Source organism: Lissotriton vulgaris, chromosome 3_1 (assembly GCF_964263255.1).
Source record: "Lissotriton vulgaris chromosome 3_1, aLisVul1.2, whole genome shotgun sequence".
NCBI lineage: Eukaryota > Metazoa > Chordata > Amphibia > Caudata > Salamandridae > Lissotriton > Lissotriton vulgaris.
This window is the reverse complement of record NC_141689.1, coordinates 1,840,255,961-1,840,272,448: the sequence shown is the minus strand read 5'-3', so window position 1 is coordinate 1,840,272,448 and position 16,488 is coordinate 1,840,255,961. Positions and strand designations below refer to the sequence as shown.

Genomic DNA, 16,488 nt, shown 5'->3' with positions numbered 1-16,488 from the left:
CTGCATAAGTCAGGTTTCTCCCTGGTTGTGGTCCAAGAAGTTCTAACAGCCTTCTGCTTAGTAAGGTTATTTAAGCCTCGAAAATTTAATCTGATGACCTTCAACTCAGCTGTGGCTGGGATGAGTGTTGGTGCTGGTGTTGGAACCTCTTAGAGGTTGAGTGCAGGGATCAAGATCAAACTCTGGGTGAAGATCACAAAGAGACCCCAACCCAAGGAAAGCAGTCCTCAAGAGGGTGAGTACTAATACCCTTGAAACCCAAAATAAACAATAAAACATAAACAAGCAAACAGATGAATAGTCCAACAGAACTTGTCAGTTGCCACAACGTCACCCCGGTTAACTCCAGGGTCGGAGGGTAAACGCTGTACTTCCAGTAACATGCCCAAAGGTTTCCGGCTCCCCCAACCACCACATCAGTGATCAGGACCCACTACCAATCCAGGGCCCTGATGACAGAATCAGTGACTGAGTCAGTGCTCGCTAGCATCCCGTTTCTCTGGATCCCTTGCCAGCATGTCGATGACCTCTTGCCTCTCCAGGACCATTGCTGCATGGACTGGCTGAATTCCCTGGGGCGAACATCTCACATTTTTGTTCCTTTGACGGACCATCTATCGGAGGTCCTCCACCAGGGCTCTTATGGGAGGGAAATCTTACTTCCCTTTGAAGATTCTCTCCTTTCTTCCTTGACGGGGGCTTGGAGGCGTCCTGCCTCAGGGGACCTGGTGCCTCAGCATCTTCTGCACCGGCACCTCCCAGCGCCGCGTGGCCCGTCGTCTTTCCCTTCACCCCTCAGCTGCCAGCCCCCTTTTGCGGACTGCTTTTCCCTCCCTGCCGCCACTGATGACTCCCCGGTCCGGAGAGGCTCGCTGGCTGGACTCTTGGTGGCGCAACATGTTTGCTTCGACCAGCGCTGCCCTGCGAGCCCTTAACACCTTGTGTTTGCTGGTTAGGGTCTCCTCCTGTTTGTGGGACTCAGCTGAGTCTCTGGGATCCGCAGCGTCCCAGGAGTCTAGTCAGGTGGACTTACAGCATCATGCGTTGGATGGCCGGGAGCTTGCGGCGTTTATTCTCCGCTCGGTTTTGGACATTTCAGAGGTGCTGGCCGGACAATGGCTTCCTCAGTCGCCATGCTTGGCTTCGGGACGGAGTATTCCCTGAGAATATTCGGGAGCGACTCATCGGCCTTCCGTTTGATGGCAGCCTGTTGTTCCATGCCCCTGCCGACTCCGACATCCAAAGGCTCTTGGCAGGGCTCCGTCCTTCTCTGCCTTATCCTCCTCCTCCTCCGTTCCTTCCACAGTGACTCCTGAGTTGGGTTGATTTTTGGCCTTCTTTGGCCGATTGTTCTAATGCTGTGGAGTGGGTTTTCTGGCCGTTTGCGTCCTTCCTTGGGACTTTGGCATTGTTGGGTGCTGGATGGGCCTTTTGTTGATTATGGGTGTGTGTTCTGCAGGAGTTGTTGCGCAGACTTGGTCCTGAGATTAGGCCTTCTGCTTTGCTTGGGCTGCTTGTCAAGCCTTCCGCAGGGGTGTTTTTTTCCCCTGGACTCTTTTATTTTTTCCTCTGCTGCAGAAGTTCTTCTAAAGAGGGTTCCCATATCTTGGGACTTAACGTACCCTATATGGGGTAGTGGTAGCTGTCATATGGCTTGCGCTCTGCTAGGGGGTTCTGGTCTCCTTCGGGTGCCTGTTCTCCATGGCGTTTGGGTAGGTTGCTTTTGCTTCCTGAGGTTGTGTGCGTGGCCACTCGTAGTGGTGTGCCCGGGCATCTCCCCCTCCCCCTGCCCCTATCCTGAAGTCTGGGATGGTCCTGTGTTCTCCCTTGCCAGGCGCTGCCTACCGAGCCTTCCTGGGGCCTCGAGCTGTTCGTCTTGCTTCTGGCGGCTTTTGCCTGCCGTTGCTGTTCTAGCTGGCAGGTTCCTCTCCATCTGGAGTGGGTTTGCCTTCTTTTTCCTTGTTTCCTTGGGCCCTCTAGGCTTCTTCTCCTGCTCTTCCTGTCTTGGCATTGGATGGAAGCTATGTTGCCTTGTGGGGGAGTGGGGTGCTTCGGCCTCTCCGACCTTGCCCTTGGTTCCTCTGCTGCGAGTGTACGTGTCTCTTCAGCCTTCTTTCCCTCCTACATCCCCTTGGGGTTGGTGGGGTTCTGCTTGTGGGGGGTTCCCATTGCCTGGCAGGGGCGAGGTTCTATCTGGTCCCCTGTTGGGCCCTCTGTTCTGTATTGGCTGGTGGGGTCCTTTCGCAGACTCTCCTTCCCAGGGGGTATTGCCTGAGTGTTCTTGTCCTGCACCTACGTCATTAGGAGTCTGGGGTGTCTTTACTGATTGGAACATCTCCCTGACTCCTCAAATATCTGCTTTATTTAAAGTCTGTACTTGTACATAAAAGTTGTTTGTTTAAAAAACAGCTTGTCTGACATTTAAAAATAGTTTGTACCCACTTCATTGTCTAATGTAGCAAGAGATGAAGCAGAGTTAATCTTTGATCAGCATAACATTCCCATCTGTTGCCCCCCCCCCCGCTACCTCCCCTAAAAATGATCTAGATTGGGCAAAATATATGTTTTGTATTTAGGGTCAACAATTGGAACTTTTTATCTTTGAAACTCAGGCAACTAGCTAACTCCTCAAATAGCTTTCTCTTCTAAGTGGTGATTCTAGCCCTCTTCAGCTTTCCTGTGTGCTTTGGGATTTGCCCTGAATTCCCAACTGCTTGTAAAATACCATGATTAGTACCCAGCTCCCAAGGCCGGCAGCTTAATGCCTAATTTAGAGTTTGGTGGTCAAGTTACTCCATCACAAATATGATGATGTATTTTCCACCGCATTACAAAGGGAATATTATTAAATCCACTTGTAGTAAAGGAGGCTGTATTTAGGAACGCTTTGCAACTGCACTTGGAAGCACCTTTGTGTGTCTGTTTTAAAGGTAACCAGTGAGAACAAAGTACATAAAAAGCCAGTCACATGGTTGGTTTGGTTTGGTGGTCAGGTTACTCCATCACAAATGTGATAATATCTTGTCCACCGTATTACAAAGTGAATTATATATTATATTCACTTGTAATAATTGGGACGGTATTTAGGAACACTGTCCAACTGCACTTTGAAGCACCTTTGTGTGTCTGTTTTAAAAACAACCAGTGAGAACAAAATACATTAAAAAAGCAAGTCATATGGTTGGTTTTCTGAGCAAGCATTTTTTGGGTGTTTAACGTTATGCATCCATCCATTGGTTTATTGGATGACGTCAGTGCTGTAAGAGGTGTGATTTCGGTCTGGCTTTGAAAAACACGACAGTGTTTACATTGCAGATTTTTGGTGGTAAACTGTTCCAGAGTTGTGGGCTGTGGTTTTAACACAGCAGTCACCTCTTTTGAGTGACAGGTACATTGTTCCGAGCAGAGTTGCTCAGTGGTGTTTAAGGTTTAGTATTGCGTTGGGTGTATTAGAGTTCATAGTCTTATAGTCATTTTGATTTTGAAAGAGATTCTTACTTGTGGAGTCTTTGCTGGGTTGCCACAGACTAATATTTCTTTTTTAGGCCAAATAAGAAGCGCCCTTTTGAATTTTAGGATTTTTACAGTCTTTTAATACTGAAAGTTCTGAATAGGGAAAATGGCCAAATCTCATTGTAGATGATGCTGAATTGTACATCTCTTCCTTGCTCCTGCCCCCCATATATTAAACCTGTCGTAAACTGCCTCCCTGCAGAATATGCCAGATGTGGAACTAATGATCTCTTAACCCCCCCCCCCCCCGGTCAATTTGTTCCGTATTCAGTTTATGAACAATCAAGCCAATTATTTTCAAAGTATTTATTTGCACACTTCAGAGCCAAATAATGTTTCTCATTTTAGTAATGGGGTCTTTCAAACCTGTTCTTGATCTTTTTTCACAACCATACCTTCCCTTTGGTCCAGTCCTCACATACATATCTTGTTGTACTACCCAATGAGTTAGTTTTTAGTTTACAAATTGCTAAATAAATTGTATTTCGCACACAGGCCTACTGAAGATGTTGTGCCACTTTGTTACTGAGTTGCAGAACATTTAGCTTTTGTATGTAAATCTCTCCACCCATTTTGTTTTTCCTAGCTTCCTCCATCTTACGAGCAGGTGATCAAAGAAATCAACAGAGTACAGGTTACTACATCTACCAGTGATGTTGTTCCCAAACTTACCACTACATCTGCAACACAGACAGACTTTCCAGAGGACGCAGATGACTGTATCCCAGACAGCAGTGTGAATCAGCTTGTGCCTTGTGAAGCACAACCTGTTCCAAGTAAGTAGTTTCCCTTCTTAAATTTACAAAGGCCTAGTAAAGCTTTTGTTGTTTCGTAGTATAGGACACACATTGATCTTCCTCTACAGTGCACATCTGAGCAAGGCTCAATGCCCTGATCTTCTTAAACTGACCTGTCTCTTTTACGGCTAATACAAATAGTCTTGTGTCCTTTGCACCCAACCAAATTTAGATACAATGCCCTCAAAGTAGGGGACATTTCTGCTTTCTTCAAAGTTTGATCATGAGCTTCAGTGCATTGGACTGGAAATTTTTCTTGGTCACTGCGGAAGGCTCCAGTGACCCTTCAGGCACAGTCTAACTTCTAATATAAGTGCTTGTTTCCTTTAAAGTTGGGCAGTGTTAGCTACTCCCTAAAATAGATTAGATAAAGAATCAAAAGAGCAAAGCTATTAAAATACTGCTCCAGAGCACCCAGTACTTTTGCAGTCAGCATATATAATTAATGGCAGAATAGCTGCACCAGGAACAGTTAATATGTATGTCTTCAAGGACCAGCTTTGTCCCTTTATTCTTCTTAATAAATCACATGTGACAACTGAGTGTCTCTTTCAATCATTCACATGTTTCTTAAGCGATACTACTCACCCTTGAGGGTCTCAAGGAGCTGGGGGAGGGGGTTTCGCAGGTTCCAGTCCAGCAAGGAGGGGCTCTGTCGAAGAGCCAGCTTTTGAGGTTTCTTGAAGATGGGGAGAGATGTCTGTCTGAGAGGGAGGGTGTTCCAGGCTCTGGCCGCGAGGAAGGAGAAGGAGCGGCCGCTTGATCTGGTCTTTCTGGTGCCGGGGACCGCAGCCTAGGAGAGCTGGGCTTGATCGTATGGTCCTTTGGGGTGCGTGCAATTTGAGTCAGCTGTTCAGGCATGCTGTTCCGGTGTCGTGGAGGGCCTTGTGAGCGTAGCGTTGGTGAGCATCTTGAAGGTGACTCTTCGCTTCGATGGGGAGCCAGTGGAGTGTGCGTAGATGCTGGGAGTTGTGGCAGTGTCTTGGCAGGTTGAGGACCAGTCTTGCGGCGGCGTTCTGGATGTTCTGTAGCTTGCATGTGATGTTTTTGTTTATTCCGGCGTAGAGTGCGAGTGGAGTTTGTGGTCTCTATACCATCTAGTAAATGTGATATCATACTCTTGTTATGACATCATACATGCCAATAGACAATATTAAGGCGAGAGACTCCTGATTTTCGAAGCCAAGAATGGCTTCAAATTCCCCCACTCTGGTGCAAGTGAATACGGAAAATAAATCCCCTTGATTATTATATATATATATTTTTTTATCTTCCTCTCTGTTTTCCCAGTGTTGGCATGTATGTTAGAGTTAAGGTCCTAAAGAACCCTATTAGGGTAACTAATTGTCCCAAAGACTAATGGTCGATGTCCAGAAACAGGCCCTCTCTTGATGATTCAAGGTTAATAATGGGTATTTATTTATTTATTGCCACTTGTAAAGCGCTACGTTTACCCGTAGGCGTCTTGGCGCTAGAAGTTTGCAGTAATCTAGATGATGTTCAATTCTCTACGATTGATCCTTGTTAAGTTATTGAGTAAACAGCCATGTTTTGAGTCTCCTACGAAATTGAATCAGCGTTGGACAGGTTCTGATATCCAGCGGAAGCGTGTTCCACAATTTTGGTGCTGCGACTGTAAAACGACGGTCGCCCCAGGATACTGTTTTCACGCGAGGAATCACTAAAAGATTGTTATTAGAGGACCTAAGTTGTCGAGAAGGCTGATATGGTCTCAGTTGCTCTCTCAATGAGTGTGGGCCTTGTCCATTAAGTGTCTTATAGACAATACATAAAGATTTAAATTTGATCCGGTTCTGGATCGTGAGCCAATGAAGTTGCGTCATTGCATCTGAGGTGGAAACATACTTGGGAATTCCGAAAACCAGGCGAGCTGCGGCATTTTGCACTGATTGTAATTTTCTCAAGACTCTGATTTGGGTATTCAGAAATAAACCGTTGCAATAATCCAGTGACGATAAGACTAAAGAACTAACTAAGGGTTTAATAGCCGCCACTGGAAGGTAAGGACTGATTTTTTTAATCATGCCGAGTTTATAGTGGGCTGTGGAAGCCACTTTGTTTGCATGATCCATGAAATTGAGGCCATCATCAAAGATGACACCCAAATTTCTAACCTTAGAAACAGGTTTGGGAATGGCTCCAAAACTGGCTGGCCACCATTCGGCTGACCAGCTCGGTGAAAGAGGGCCAAATATTACTACTTCAGTTTTTTCTGAATTAAGTTTTAAACAGTTGGTATTCATCCAATCTCCTATCTCTGTCATTCCCCTCTGGAGGCGTTTGGCCACTTCTGGTCCATCTCCCCTTATGGCCATGACCAATTGCGTGTCGTCCGCATATGAGGTGAGGCCCATCCCGTGTGCCTTGATGACATTGGCAAGGTCCGACACGTAGATGTTAAATAGTGTCGGACTGAGGTATGAGCCTTGAGGTACCCCACATGGGAGCGACAGCTTGGCAGATTGGTAAGGTCCTAGGGTGACTGCTTGAGTTCTCTCAGAAAGGAAAGTGGCCAGAAGTTCCTTGGCTGTTTGACAAATGCCCATCTTCTCGACACGGTCGACCAGAATCTTATGGTCGACCGTGTCGAAAGCTGCTGAGAGATCAAGCAGTATCAAAACTGCAGTTCCGCCAAGATCTCTGATTCGGCGCACATCATCGGCGGCTTTGATTAGGGCCGTTTCTGTCCCATGATGTTTCCGAAACCCGCTTTGGCCAGAAAAGGCAAGCTGGCAATTGGCCGATAATTTTTTAATTCGGTTTTGTCTGCTCCTGGTTTCTTTAAGAGAGGTTTGAGCAGCGTAGTTTTTAAGAACAGAGGATAATTTCCTGAGCCCAGTATAGTGTTACATACCTGTGTCAAGACAGGTATTATTGAGTCCATCACTGGGGGGAGAACCGAAAATGGGCAAGGATCAAGAGTGGATCCTGATTTAATAGTTGAGACAATGCTCAATGTTTGTTCATCAGTTATTGGTTTGAAATTGGGGAAGATTGGAGTTTGGTGTTTTCTCAGGGAAGAAGGCTCTATTTGGGTATGTAAAGTTTCAGTTGATTTGCGGGAAAATGCCTGGTAAATGTCATCTACTTTAGAAAAGAAGAAATTTGCCAGTGCATCACACATGATTTGAGATGGTGGGGGTGTTAAATCTTGGATATGGCCAGAAAGGGATTTAGTAATTTCATACAGCTTTCGGCTAGAGTTTTTAGCTTGCTCTATTTGATTTGAATAGAAAAGTTTTTTTGCTGCTATAATCATACTTTTGTAGACGACAAGAGATTCTTTATATGCAGCCTTTTTAATACTCTACAAGTAACATATCTCCGCAGCCATCCCCATACCTGTGAGTTGGCCGTTGAGGTAAAGATAAAACACAAATTATTGAATTAAGCTATTGCTTCATGAAGTTAAGTGCTCTTAAATAGCAAAATAAAGGAGAGGAAGAAAGAGTGGACGGAAGATATGGGAAACTAAATAAAATGGAGAGAAAAAATGTGCATAAGAAGCAAATAAATAAAAATGAATAATGGAGTAAAGGAAAGAAGGAGAGGGAAGAGGTGTGGTAAGAAGAAACAGTACTGAAAGAAGGAGGAAGGTAAGCAGTGGAAGAAAATGTGGTGTAGGAATCAAAAATAGGAAGGATTGAGAGGAAATGATGAGAGAAAAAGAACATGGAAACGAAAGGAAAGAAGTAGAGTGGTAAAGGTCAAAGTTACAAAGGAAGATAGAAAAGTAAAGGAGAAATAAAGAGCAAGAACACAAAAAGAGAATTGACAAAGTAGAGAAGGGGGAGGAAAGAATGATCAAAGAGGAGAAAAGGAAAAAGGAACCAGTGTGAGATAGGGACAAGAAAAGATGGAGAGGGGGAAAAAAGAAAGTAAAGGAAAAAACAGGAGCGAATGAGTAAGAGAGTAAAGTAGGACAGGAGAGAAGAAAGAAAAAAAAGGAAAGCATATAGAAGGAACAAAGTATGTGTAGGAGAGACAAAAGGGAAGAGAAAAACAGCGAAAAATAAAAACAGAGAAAGAAACAGAAAAACATGTAAACATAGTGCAGAAGAATGCTGTTTACAAATAAACTTCTTACTGAGACTTATCATCATGGGTGGATATTGATTTCAGAGTGAAGTCATTTGTTTATTGTTTATTTAAGGCCTCTTAGCAAGCCACAGCAGAGCATTCTGTTTAAGAAGAGGATGAGCTGCATGTTGCTCCTACACACTCACTCTTCCCTGCCCACAGCTGCACATTCTCGAACTAGACTTAGTGACACTGAACTACTCCAAGACAATCTGCGATCTACCGGGAGCCCACAGTCTCCCTGGAGGCGACTCCTATAATAAAGCAGTTCTGAATGTTCTAAAGGTCCTAATCTGTGGTCTTTGAGTCTAGGTAAAGTATATAAAAACACAATAACCTGTAATAATGAAAATATAAAATTAAAACAAGGTGCTACGTCTGAGAATGTCATAAAAGAATGTATGACTGAAGCTTCAATGTTGTCACAATATTGCTGAATGCTTACACTTTTATATTGCTTTGAAGAGCATTTTCATAGACCATGGAAGCATGGTGTTTTCCAAATTAATTGTTTCTGTTCGCAACTAGATTTTTGTTGTTGTCAAAAGTGCATTCTTCAGTCTTAGTCTGTGGTTCAGATCTACTGGCAATTAGATAATCTTTACAGGCGAGTAGTGAGGGCTGGGGGTATCTATGTAAAAAGACCTGGTTCTCTAAACTGTAAGGATGGTAGTTACTGAGGTTTGCATGAAGAGTTGAGGACAAATTACAAGTGAGTCTTTTCAAGACATTCACCAGTCCTGCTTCAAGATGAAAGTATAGCAGTAGGAAATTCTATAGGAAATGTGTTCTAAATGGAGGATTCTACCCCCAAAACATGTATATCTACCCGCTCCCCCAGCACATGAAAAGACTGTTTTCAGTAACCAACAATAGTCCTTTAGCTGGCTCACATGTTTCAGTATGTTTGGTGAGGTAATGATGTGGCAGACATTATTGTGAATGACATAAAGATTGGTTGCCCTTTGTTTGATCAGTAGCCAGTGAAGGATCACATCTTTGGATGAGTTTTGAGCAATAGTATTCAAACCAATGCTAGTGTAGCCCTTGTGACCTGTTGGTTGGCAGGCCCCCGTATATGCACTTGAGAGAAAAAAAAACACTACAGGGACAAGAGCAAAGTTACCAGGAGGGAGACGCAGAGTCTAGATTCTGTGTAAAACATATTTTTAGTGATGTTGACCTGAGGAACAACGCACACATCTCCATTAACTGTCTCACTCAAATTACATCGTTTTGGGACACTACTTTTCACATATTTACATTTTGAGGCAGAGAGAGGCTAGGGATTTGCCCTGAGTTCCCAACTGCTAGTTAAATACCAGGATCAAAACCCAGCTCCCAAGGTCAGCATCTTGATGCCGGATTTAGAGTTTGGTGGTCAGGTTACTCCACCACTAATGTGATATCTTGTCCATCTTATTACAAAGTGAATTCTATTCTATTCGCTCGTAATAAGGGTGCCGGTATAAGCATCCAGTTTGTGGAGGAATAACTTGGCTAAACTCTAAAGAGGCCCTTAGTCACTAGACGACATGTGCATTTCCCTCTCATGGTCCCACAGAGACAACATCAAATCAGTGGTTGAGTTCTTTAATCTGATGAAATTGAAAGTCCGTACAAAACTCTCTCCCCCTACTTATTAAGTGATGAATATGTACAATTTAAGGAGCTTGAAGTATGAGTTAGCTAGACACATTGCATTACGATAACCTTAAGTGGGACTTGAAGACTGAAATTCACTGAAGCTGTATTTGAATTTAAAGATCATTCATCAATGTCTTCAAAGGCAAAAGAAATCTTGAAGGAGCCGAAGTACCTCCCCTTATTTCCTTGTATCCCTTGATACTCTACCAGTGCAGAATAACCTGAATCCCTAGAGTGTCCCATTTCCTTTTTTTAACATTTAATTCCATGCACCATTCTGAAGATAGAATTTAATTCTGAAACTGTGTGAATGTAAACTAAGAATGATGCAGACACAAAATGCTAATTATTTTGCCAAATCTTGAGTGGCTGCCCATTAGTACATTAATGTAAAATTTAGTTAGACTGTTTTTTCACTTTTTTGTGGCTACAAATTGTGTGTTGTCTGCAGTAAATCCTAGTTAGTGCCTCATTTTTCATAGCTGCTTTAGTCTCGCCAATTCATTTCATTTAAGAGACCCAAAATGTTCAATGTTGTAATGGTCAGGGAAGTGTTAATGTAAAACAATCTTCAGATTTGTGGAGTAATTGCTATATTTGGAGTAAAATCAAGTGGAGGGATTTCCTCTCTCTTCCGAGTTTAGGACATTATTCTCTGGATCTTGCTCTTCCTCAAGAACTATAAAGTTCTATAAAGTACCCTCAGTCACTCCTGCAATGGCTTTTAGAAGAACCCTTGACAAAAAAGGAACACCTCTGTGCTGAACTGTAAACTGCACCATAGCCTTTCCCATACCTTTTTTTAAAGACATGTAAAATGAGTTGTATACAATCCCAAAATAGTTTATGGGCTTTGAAGCTTTACAGTGGCATTATTTCCATTTTTAAATATGGCAGAATTTGTGTTCACCAGGAATATCACAAATAAGTGAGCACACTACAAACTGGAGCTCTTTGTAACTTGGCAAGCTCTCAAAAAGATGCATTTATCATTTCTGATTAGTGACACGGGGTCAATGTTATTGTGTCCAAGTGCTCATCAGAAATATAATTTTCAGTTACATCTTATTTTTTTCTGAACTCTTGCAGAACCACTCACACCTCCAAAACCTCCAAGGCCATCAGTGCCTCCACAGACCAGCCTTCCACAAGACAATGTGCCTCCCTTAACTACTGTACAAGAGATAAGCCAAGAAGACTGCAGTGTTGGAAGATGTCCTGTGCCAAAACCAAGGTCAAAATCCAATCTGAGGCCCCTTGTTACTGATGATCACCAAGAAGACTTTCAAGAGGAAGTATACCCACCAAGTGCCAGAAGGGATTTATCCCCCAACCATTTACAGCCTCAGTTTGATGATAACTTCCTTGATGATCAAGTGCTGATGGACAGCATGAGCACGGGAAGCAATCAGAGCAGTGTTGTTTCAAGGATTAAAGCCTTTGAGTCTCAGTCAGGGGTTGAAAGCTCTGGCCTGGGTAGGAAACCAGAAATTGCTCCACGATCATGTGTCTCAAAGCCTGCTCTCCCTGTCGCAAAACCAGTACCAGCACCAAAGCCTGCATCAAATAGAGTTTCAGGAGAATGGGAATCCTTAACTGAAAGAAAACCAAAGGTTGCTTGTAGGGAACCACCTTGCCCATTGCCTAAGCCTAATGATCTTGGAATAGGTGCTTTCAGCAAGCCAGAGTTGCCAAAGAAACCCCAACCTAATGTGTGTAGCAGTGAGTCTCTTGAATTAGAAAGCAGGCTTGCTTTTGAAAACAACAATGGTGATGGAGAAAGAAAATTTCCAGTCCCAGCTCCAAGACCATTTCTCCCTAAAAAGACAATTTCCACTGAAAATCCTGCCTCATGGGCCACAGCATTAAAACCTGTACCTTCTGGACCACGACTCTCTGTTGCCAGTCAGGCGAAGGCATTTGCATCATTGAGCGAGGAAACCACAGCCAACCGTTCCACTTCTGCTGTGCAGAGTAGAGCAGCCAATGAATGGGACTTGATCAGTTTTGATGATGATTTTAATCCTGTTTCATCTGTAGCTGGAGAGTCTGTTAATTCTGAAAAGTTACCAGGTATGTTCCGTTTGTTAATTTCCATCTTTATTGCTATTCTTACAAGTGTATTTTATGGTATAGTGGTTAGGATGCAGATGAAGAAGCGTGTACATTAGTTCCTTATAATATACAGGAGAGTATATGCAATTCAAGAAGTGAATTGTGGAGTGCCTCGAGGATCCCCTCTTTCCCATCCACTTTTTAAGTCTCGCCTAATACAACACATGCATTATCTATTGCGAGACCTCTTGATACCTTAGCGGGGTTTAGATTCCTCCTTTTTGCTTACTTTTGGTTGGCTTGATTGTCACTCTCATTTCCTTGCATTTTATTCCTCAACTTCCATAGGCTTCCTTCCTCTTTGTACATGTCTCCCTCCCCTGGAGCATGAATACATTATTTGTGTCCATGTACTTCTCATTTATCCAGGCACTACTTTTTTTTTTGCAGTCTACAAGAGTGCATCATTCTCAGTTGTCTTCCTCATGTACTACTTCAGTTCACTGTCTGTGTGGTTGCCTCACCACTCCAACCCACTCTCTGTTGTCCCTGTGGTTGCCCATACCCCTCCCACCCACTCTCTGTTGTCAGTGTGGTTGCCCCCACCCCTCTCACCCACTCTGTTGTCCGTGTGGTTGCCTCCGCCCCTCTCACTCACTCTCTGTTGTCCGTGTGGTTGCCTCTGCCCCTCTCACCCGCCCTTCGTGTGGCTGCCCCAGCACCTCCCACTCACTTTCCGTTGTCCATGTGGTTGCTCCCATCCCTCCCACCCACTTTCCATTGTCTGTGTGGTTGCTCCCGTCCCACCCATTCTCCATTGTCCGTGTGGTTACCCTTGTCCCTCCCACCCACCCTCTGCAGTCTGTGTGCCCCCTTGCCCACCCTCCATTGTCCATCTGCTTCACCCCCACCCACAGTCCATTGTCTGTCTGCTTGCACCTGGCACTAGACGCCTGTGCTGCCCTGGCCTCACTCATCTGTCCTGTCTCCCGCCATTGATTTGTGCTGAATCTTGCTGGCCGCAACATAGCTAATTATTTTAATTACTTTTAGCCATGTTGCAGGGTAGCCAGGCTGCTGTACGGCATGGCTACAAAATATTTGGCACCCCAATAGCTCTTGTAGGCAAGACCTATTGGTTTACCAATGTTTAATATACATATATATTCAACCTCCTTTTTCATTTATGATATCTTTTGCCTGCCTGCAGGGTGGTCTCCTGTGCATATGACACATAGCTGATTATACGGTTAGATCCATGCGTGGTTTGACGCCTGAAAGTGGCTGTGATAAGAATATACCATTCTAAACAATGGGGGACCCCAGAAAAAGGCAGAGGGACCTGGGTATGAAATGGTACAAAAACATTTCGTCCCAACGGGATTAATTAAACATTAATAGTATCCAAAACATAGAAAACAAGCACTCTAAAAAGTGCAAAACTGTTGCGTTTTATCATAAATTTGATCACAAATACATTTATTCACTTTTATAATTTTATAATCAAGTTGCTCAAAGGTGAGTAAGAGAGTGATTGAAGAAAGTGCTTGTGATAAAGTTCAAAGAGAAGGCAAAGGTTTATACATAAAATCAATGTATACATATTCAAACAAATGAGGCCTGTTCGTAAATGTCCTTATATTACTGGTTTATAATGTCTTCCTTAACATCCTATATATTAGGAACATAGATAAGACGAGAATCGTGTCTCCAATGTAGGTAATTGGTATGTGTCCACGTTTCGACCCCAGGTGGAAAGTAGTCCAATAAGCTTCTCAAAGGGGGGTCTTCATCAGGACAGGGTAGAGAGCAACCTGTGTAAAAGATGGAATGGAGGAGTTCTAATCAATTCCCAGATTTGGAGAATGTCTCTGTGGAATACTCCTAATGGTGGAGTGACTTACTTAAAACAACCATTGGTCAGATGGGTGGGGGGGCCTCACATCCAGTGCCGGCTGGCTCCTTGGGGCTGATAACGTGATATGGTCAAATGTCCACAAGTATCTAACCTTGTATTAGTCAGCTTCCACAGGCTTTTTTCCTCTTTGTGTGTTCTCCCTCCTACACCCTCACATGGGTACTCAGCAGATTGTCACATAAATTCACCCCCTTTGAATTCAGAGAAAGAAAAGCAAACACCAAGCACTCTCTGAAGACAGAGCCTGACATTTGACCTTTGCCATGTGAATGCACAGCCAATGTGTCAAGATAAGATGATTTAAAGGCCTGTTTACAGAAAGCGAGTTTGTGGAAGAATACAATAAGCAAGCAATGGGATTGTTGTGTAGTTTAGTGAATCAGTTCACTCCTCCTAATTTGCAGGTGTGCTATTAAAGCACCTAGGACTCAAAACGTTGAACAGATACTGTATCTCTCTTGCAAGCCTTCGGTTTTGTGAGTGCCCACAAAACACTAGCCATTTGCTGTGATGCTGCCTGCAAACTGACTCTGGTTTATTGTGTATCTACTTGAGGTTTCATTCTTTCCTGCTTTTATATTGCCATAGAAACAAGTGCAAAACTTTCATTTTATCCTTTCACTTTATATAGACGTGTTTTGTCTGAGAATACTTTCTGGCTTTGATGGAGAGACTGAGAATGGAAACAAAATGGACTGTACTGCTCTTGTTGGCAAACATTAGTGCTTCTTTTCCGTTGGCTTTTTTTCTTCCATTTAGCGGCTGAATAATCCCTCAAGCTGGCCTCCAAATACCTTAAAATATGTTAGTTGATTTCGAAGTCTGTGTGGCCTCATCAGTACCAATATTTAGCTTTTCTGCAACAGTATTGTTGTGTAAACCTGCTCTACCTCCTACAAGGACTTCTGTCCCTGTTGAAATCTATTTGGTACAGGCATGCCCCTGAGTGATGTCTATATCTACCTCGCGAAATGCCTACATTTTTTTTAATAATCAAAACGATGCCGCTATTTGCTAGTGGTATGTTATCGGATATGATTATCATCGCATCCAGTAAAATCCAAAACCGTGGTGTTGGGAATTTATCAGGAGCAATAATAGCCTGTTACGAGTTGGGCGATAACGTGCCTATTTTGGTGCTCATCACACTAAACTATGCATGTTTAATTAATGACTGGGTGTTTTTCCCCTGGTTAATTTCGGAAGGGTTGATCTACCGAAATATGCCCAGGAGAAAGTTGCTGAGGTGTGATGTTAACGGAAATACTCATAAATACTGTTTTTGAAAGGAAGAAGTATTACGGCACATCTCGGAATCTAGTTGGCCATTCGTAATGAGTCAAAGTTTTAAAAGTTATGCGAAGCAACATTTTTGATTCTTATTTTACTTAGTTCAGGCAAGAAAATCAATTATTAATATTTTCAGTGTCTAATTTTATGCGCTACTTATTTACAGGCCTACACAGGCAGCCGTACATCTCAGAGCACATGTGGTATCCAATGGAGCCACTTCCTGGTACTGTGAGGAAGTGTAGACAACAACATCCTTTCATCTCAAGATAAGAGCCCCGGACCAAGGGAGCCTCCCCCACCTGGGATACCCATCCACACCCCTCCGTAATCCCTACCATGGGGTTTCAAGCCAATACCTGCATTGGTTAAGAGGTGTGCTTACAGTTCTGGGGGATTTGGGAGGGTGACACCCGCCTTTGCCTGGTACCACAGTGTGTGCTTACCATGGTGTAGACTACAGGGCAGTGAGCCGTCTCCCTAAGACTATACATGACACGTTGTGGTTTTCCCCTTCCCTTTCACTTCCCACACTCCTCCCAATCCCATTTGTTACCTTATTGGAGATGGGATTTTGCAGACCTAAAATAGAGACCTGGTCCAGAATGCAGAATAGCCCCAACTAATGCCAGATATCAATTAATTCATACATTTTCTACCCAACCAATTCTCCATGGAGTCTCTTACTGTCTTTACTTACACTCCCAAAATACCAGTAATCCTTTCCGAGCTCTCAATGCATTCTACACATGCCAAAGGAGAAACATGGGTATTCCAAAGTGGGAAGTCCACGGTGAATAAAGCACCCTCCTGGGAGGACTCTTGTACAACCATATAGGGTCTGGAGTGATATGACCTCTAATTAAAAGGCATTTGTGATCTGCTAGGGCTCAAATAGTATAGTCCAATCTCTACTATACCCATCCTGTAGAAAAAGCTGCAACAATCCAACTGCATGTTCTCCTGTTGCGACTTCATAACTTGGGCGATTAACATACTAGTTTTAGACCTAACAGAGGTACTGCATCTGTCTGGCCTTGTGCAAACTATAATCTTGGACAAAGGAGGAACTGGTACTCCAGATGTTGCTTATTCTCTCTGTATTCATTAAACACAGCATTCTGTTACACAGACCGCATGAAGTTTCGGAGCTTGCAAGTAGACGTT

At 43.5% G+C, this 16,488-nt stretch overlaps 1 protein-coding gene across 5 annotated transcripts in view; it reads left to right on the top strand.

Moving 5' to 3' along the window:
• The window catches only part of SH3D19 (SH3 domain containing 19), a 571,044-nt gene that overhangs the window by 327,613 nt on the left and 226,943 nt on the right, over positions 1 to 16,488 (top strand). For all 5 annotated transcript variants that reach the window (XM_086962289.1, XM_086962292.1, XM_086962290.1 and 2 more), the window contains exons 6-7: positions 4,100 to 4,289; positions 11,148 to 12,131. In XM_086962289.1, the coding sequence (XP_086818415.1) occupies positions 4,100 to 4,289; positions 11,148 to 12,131 (1,174 nt within the window). The remainder of the gene's footprint in view (positions 1 to 4,099; positions 4,290 to 11,147; positions 12,132 to 16,488) is intronic.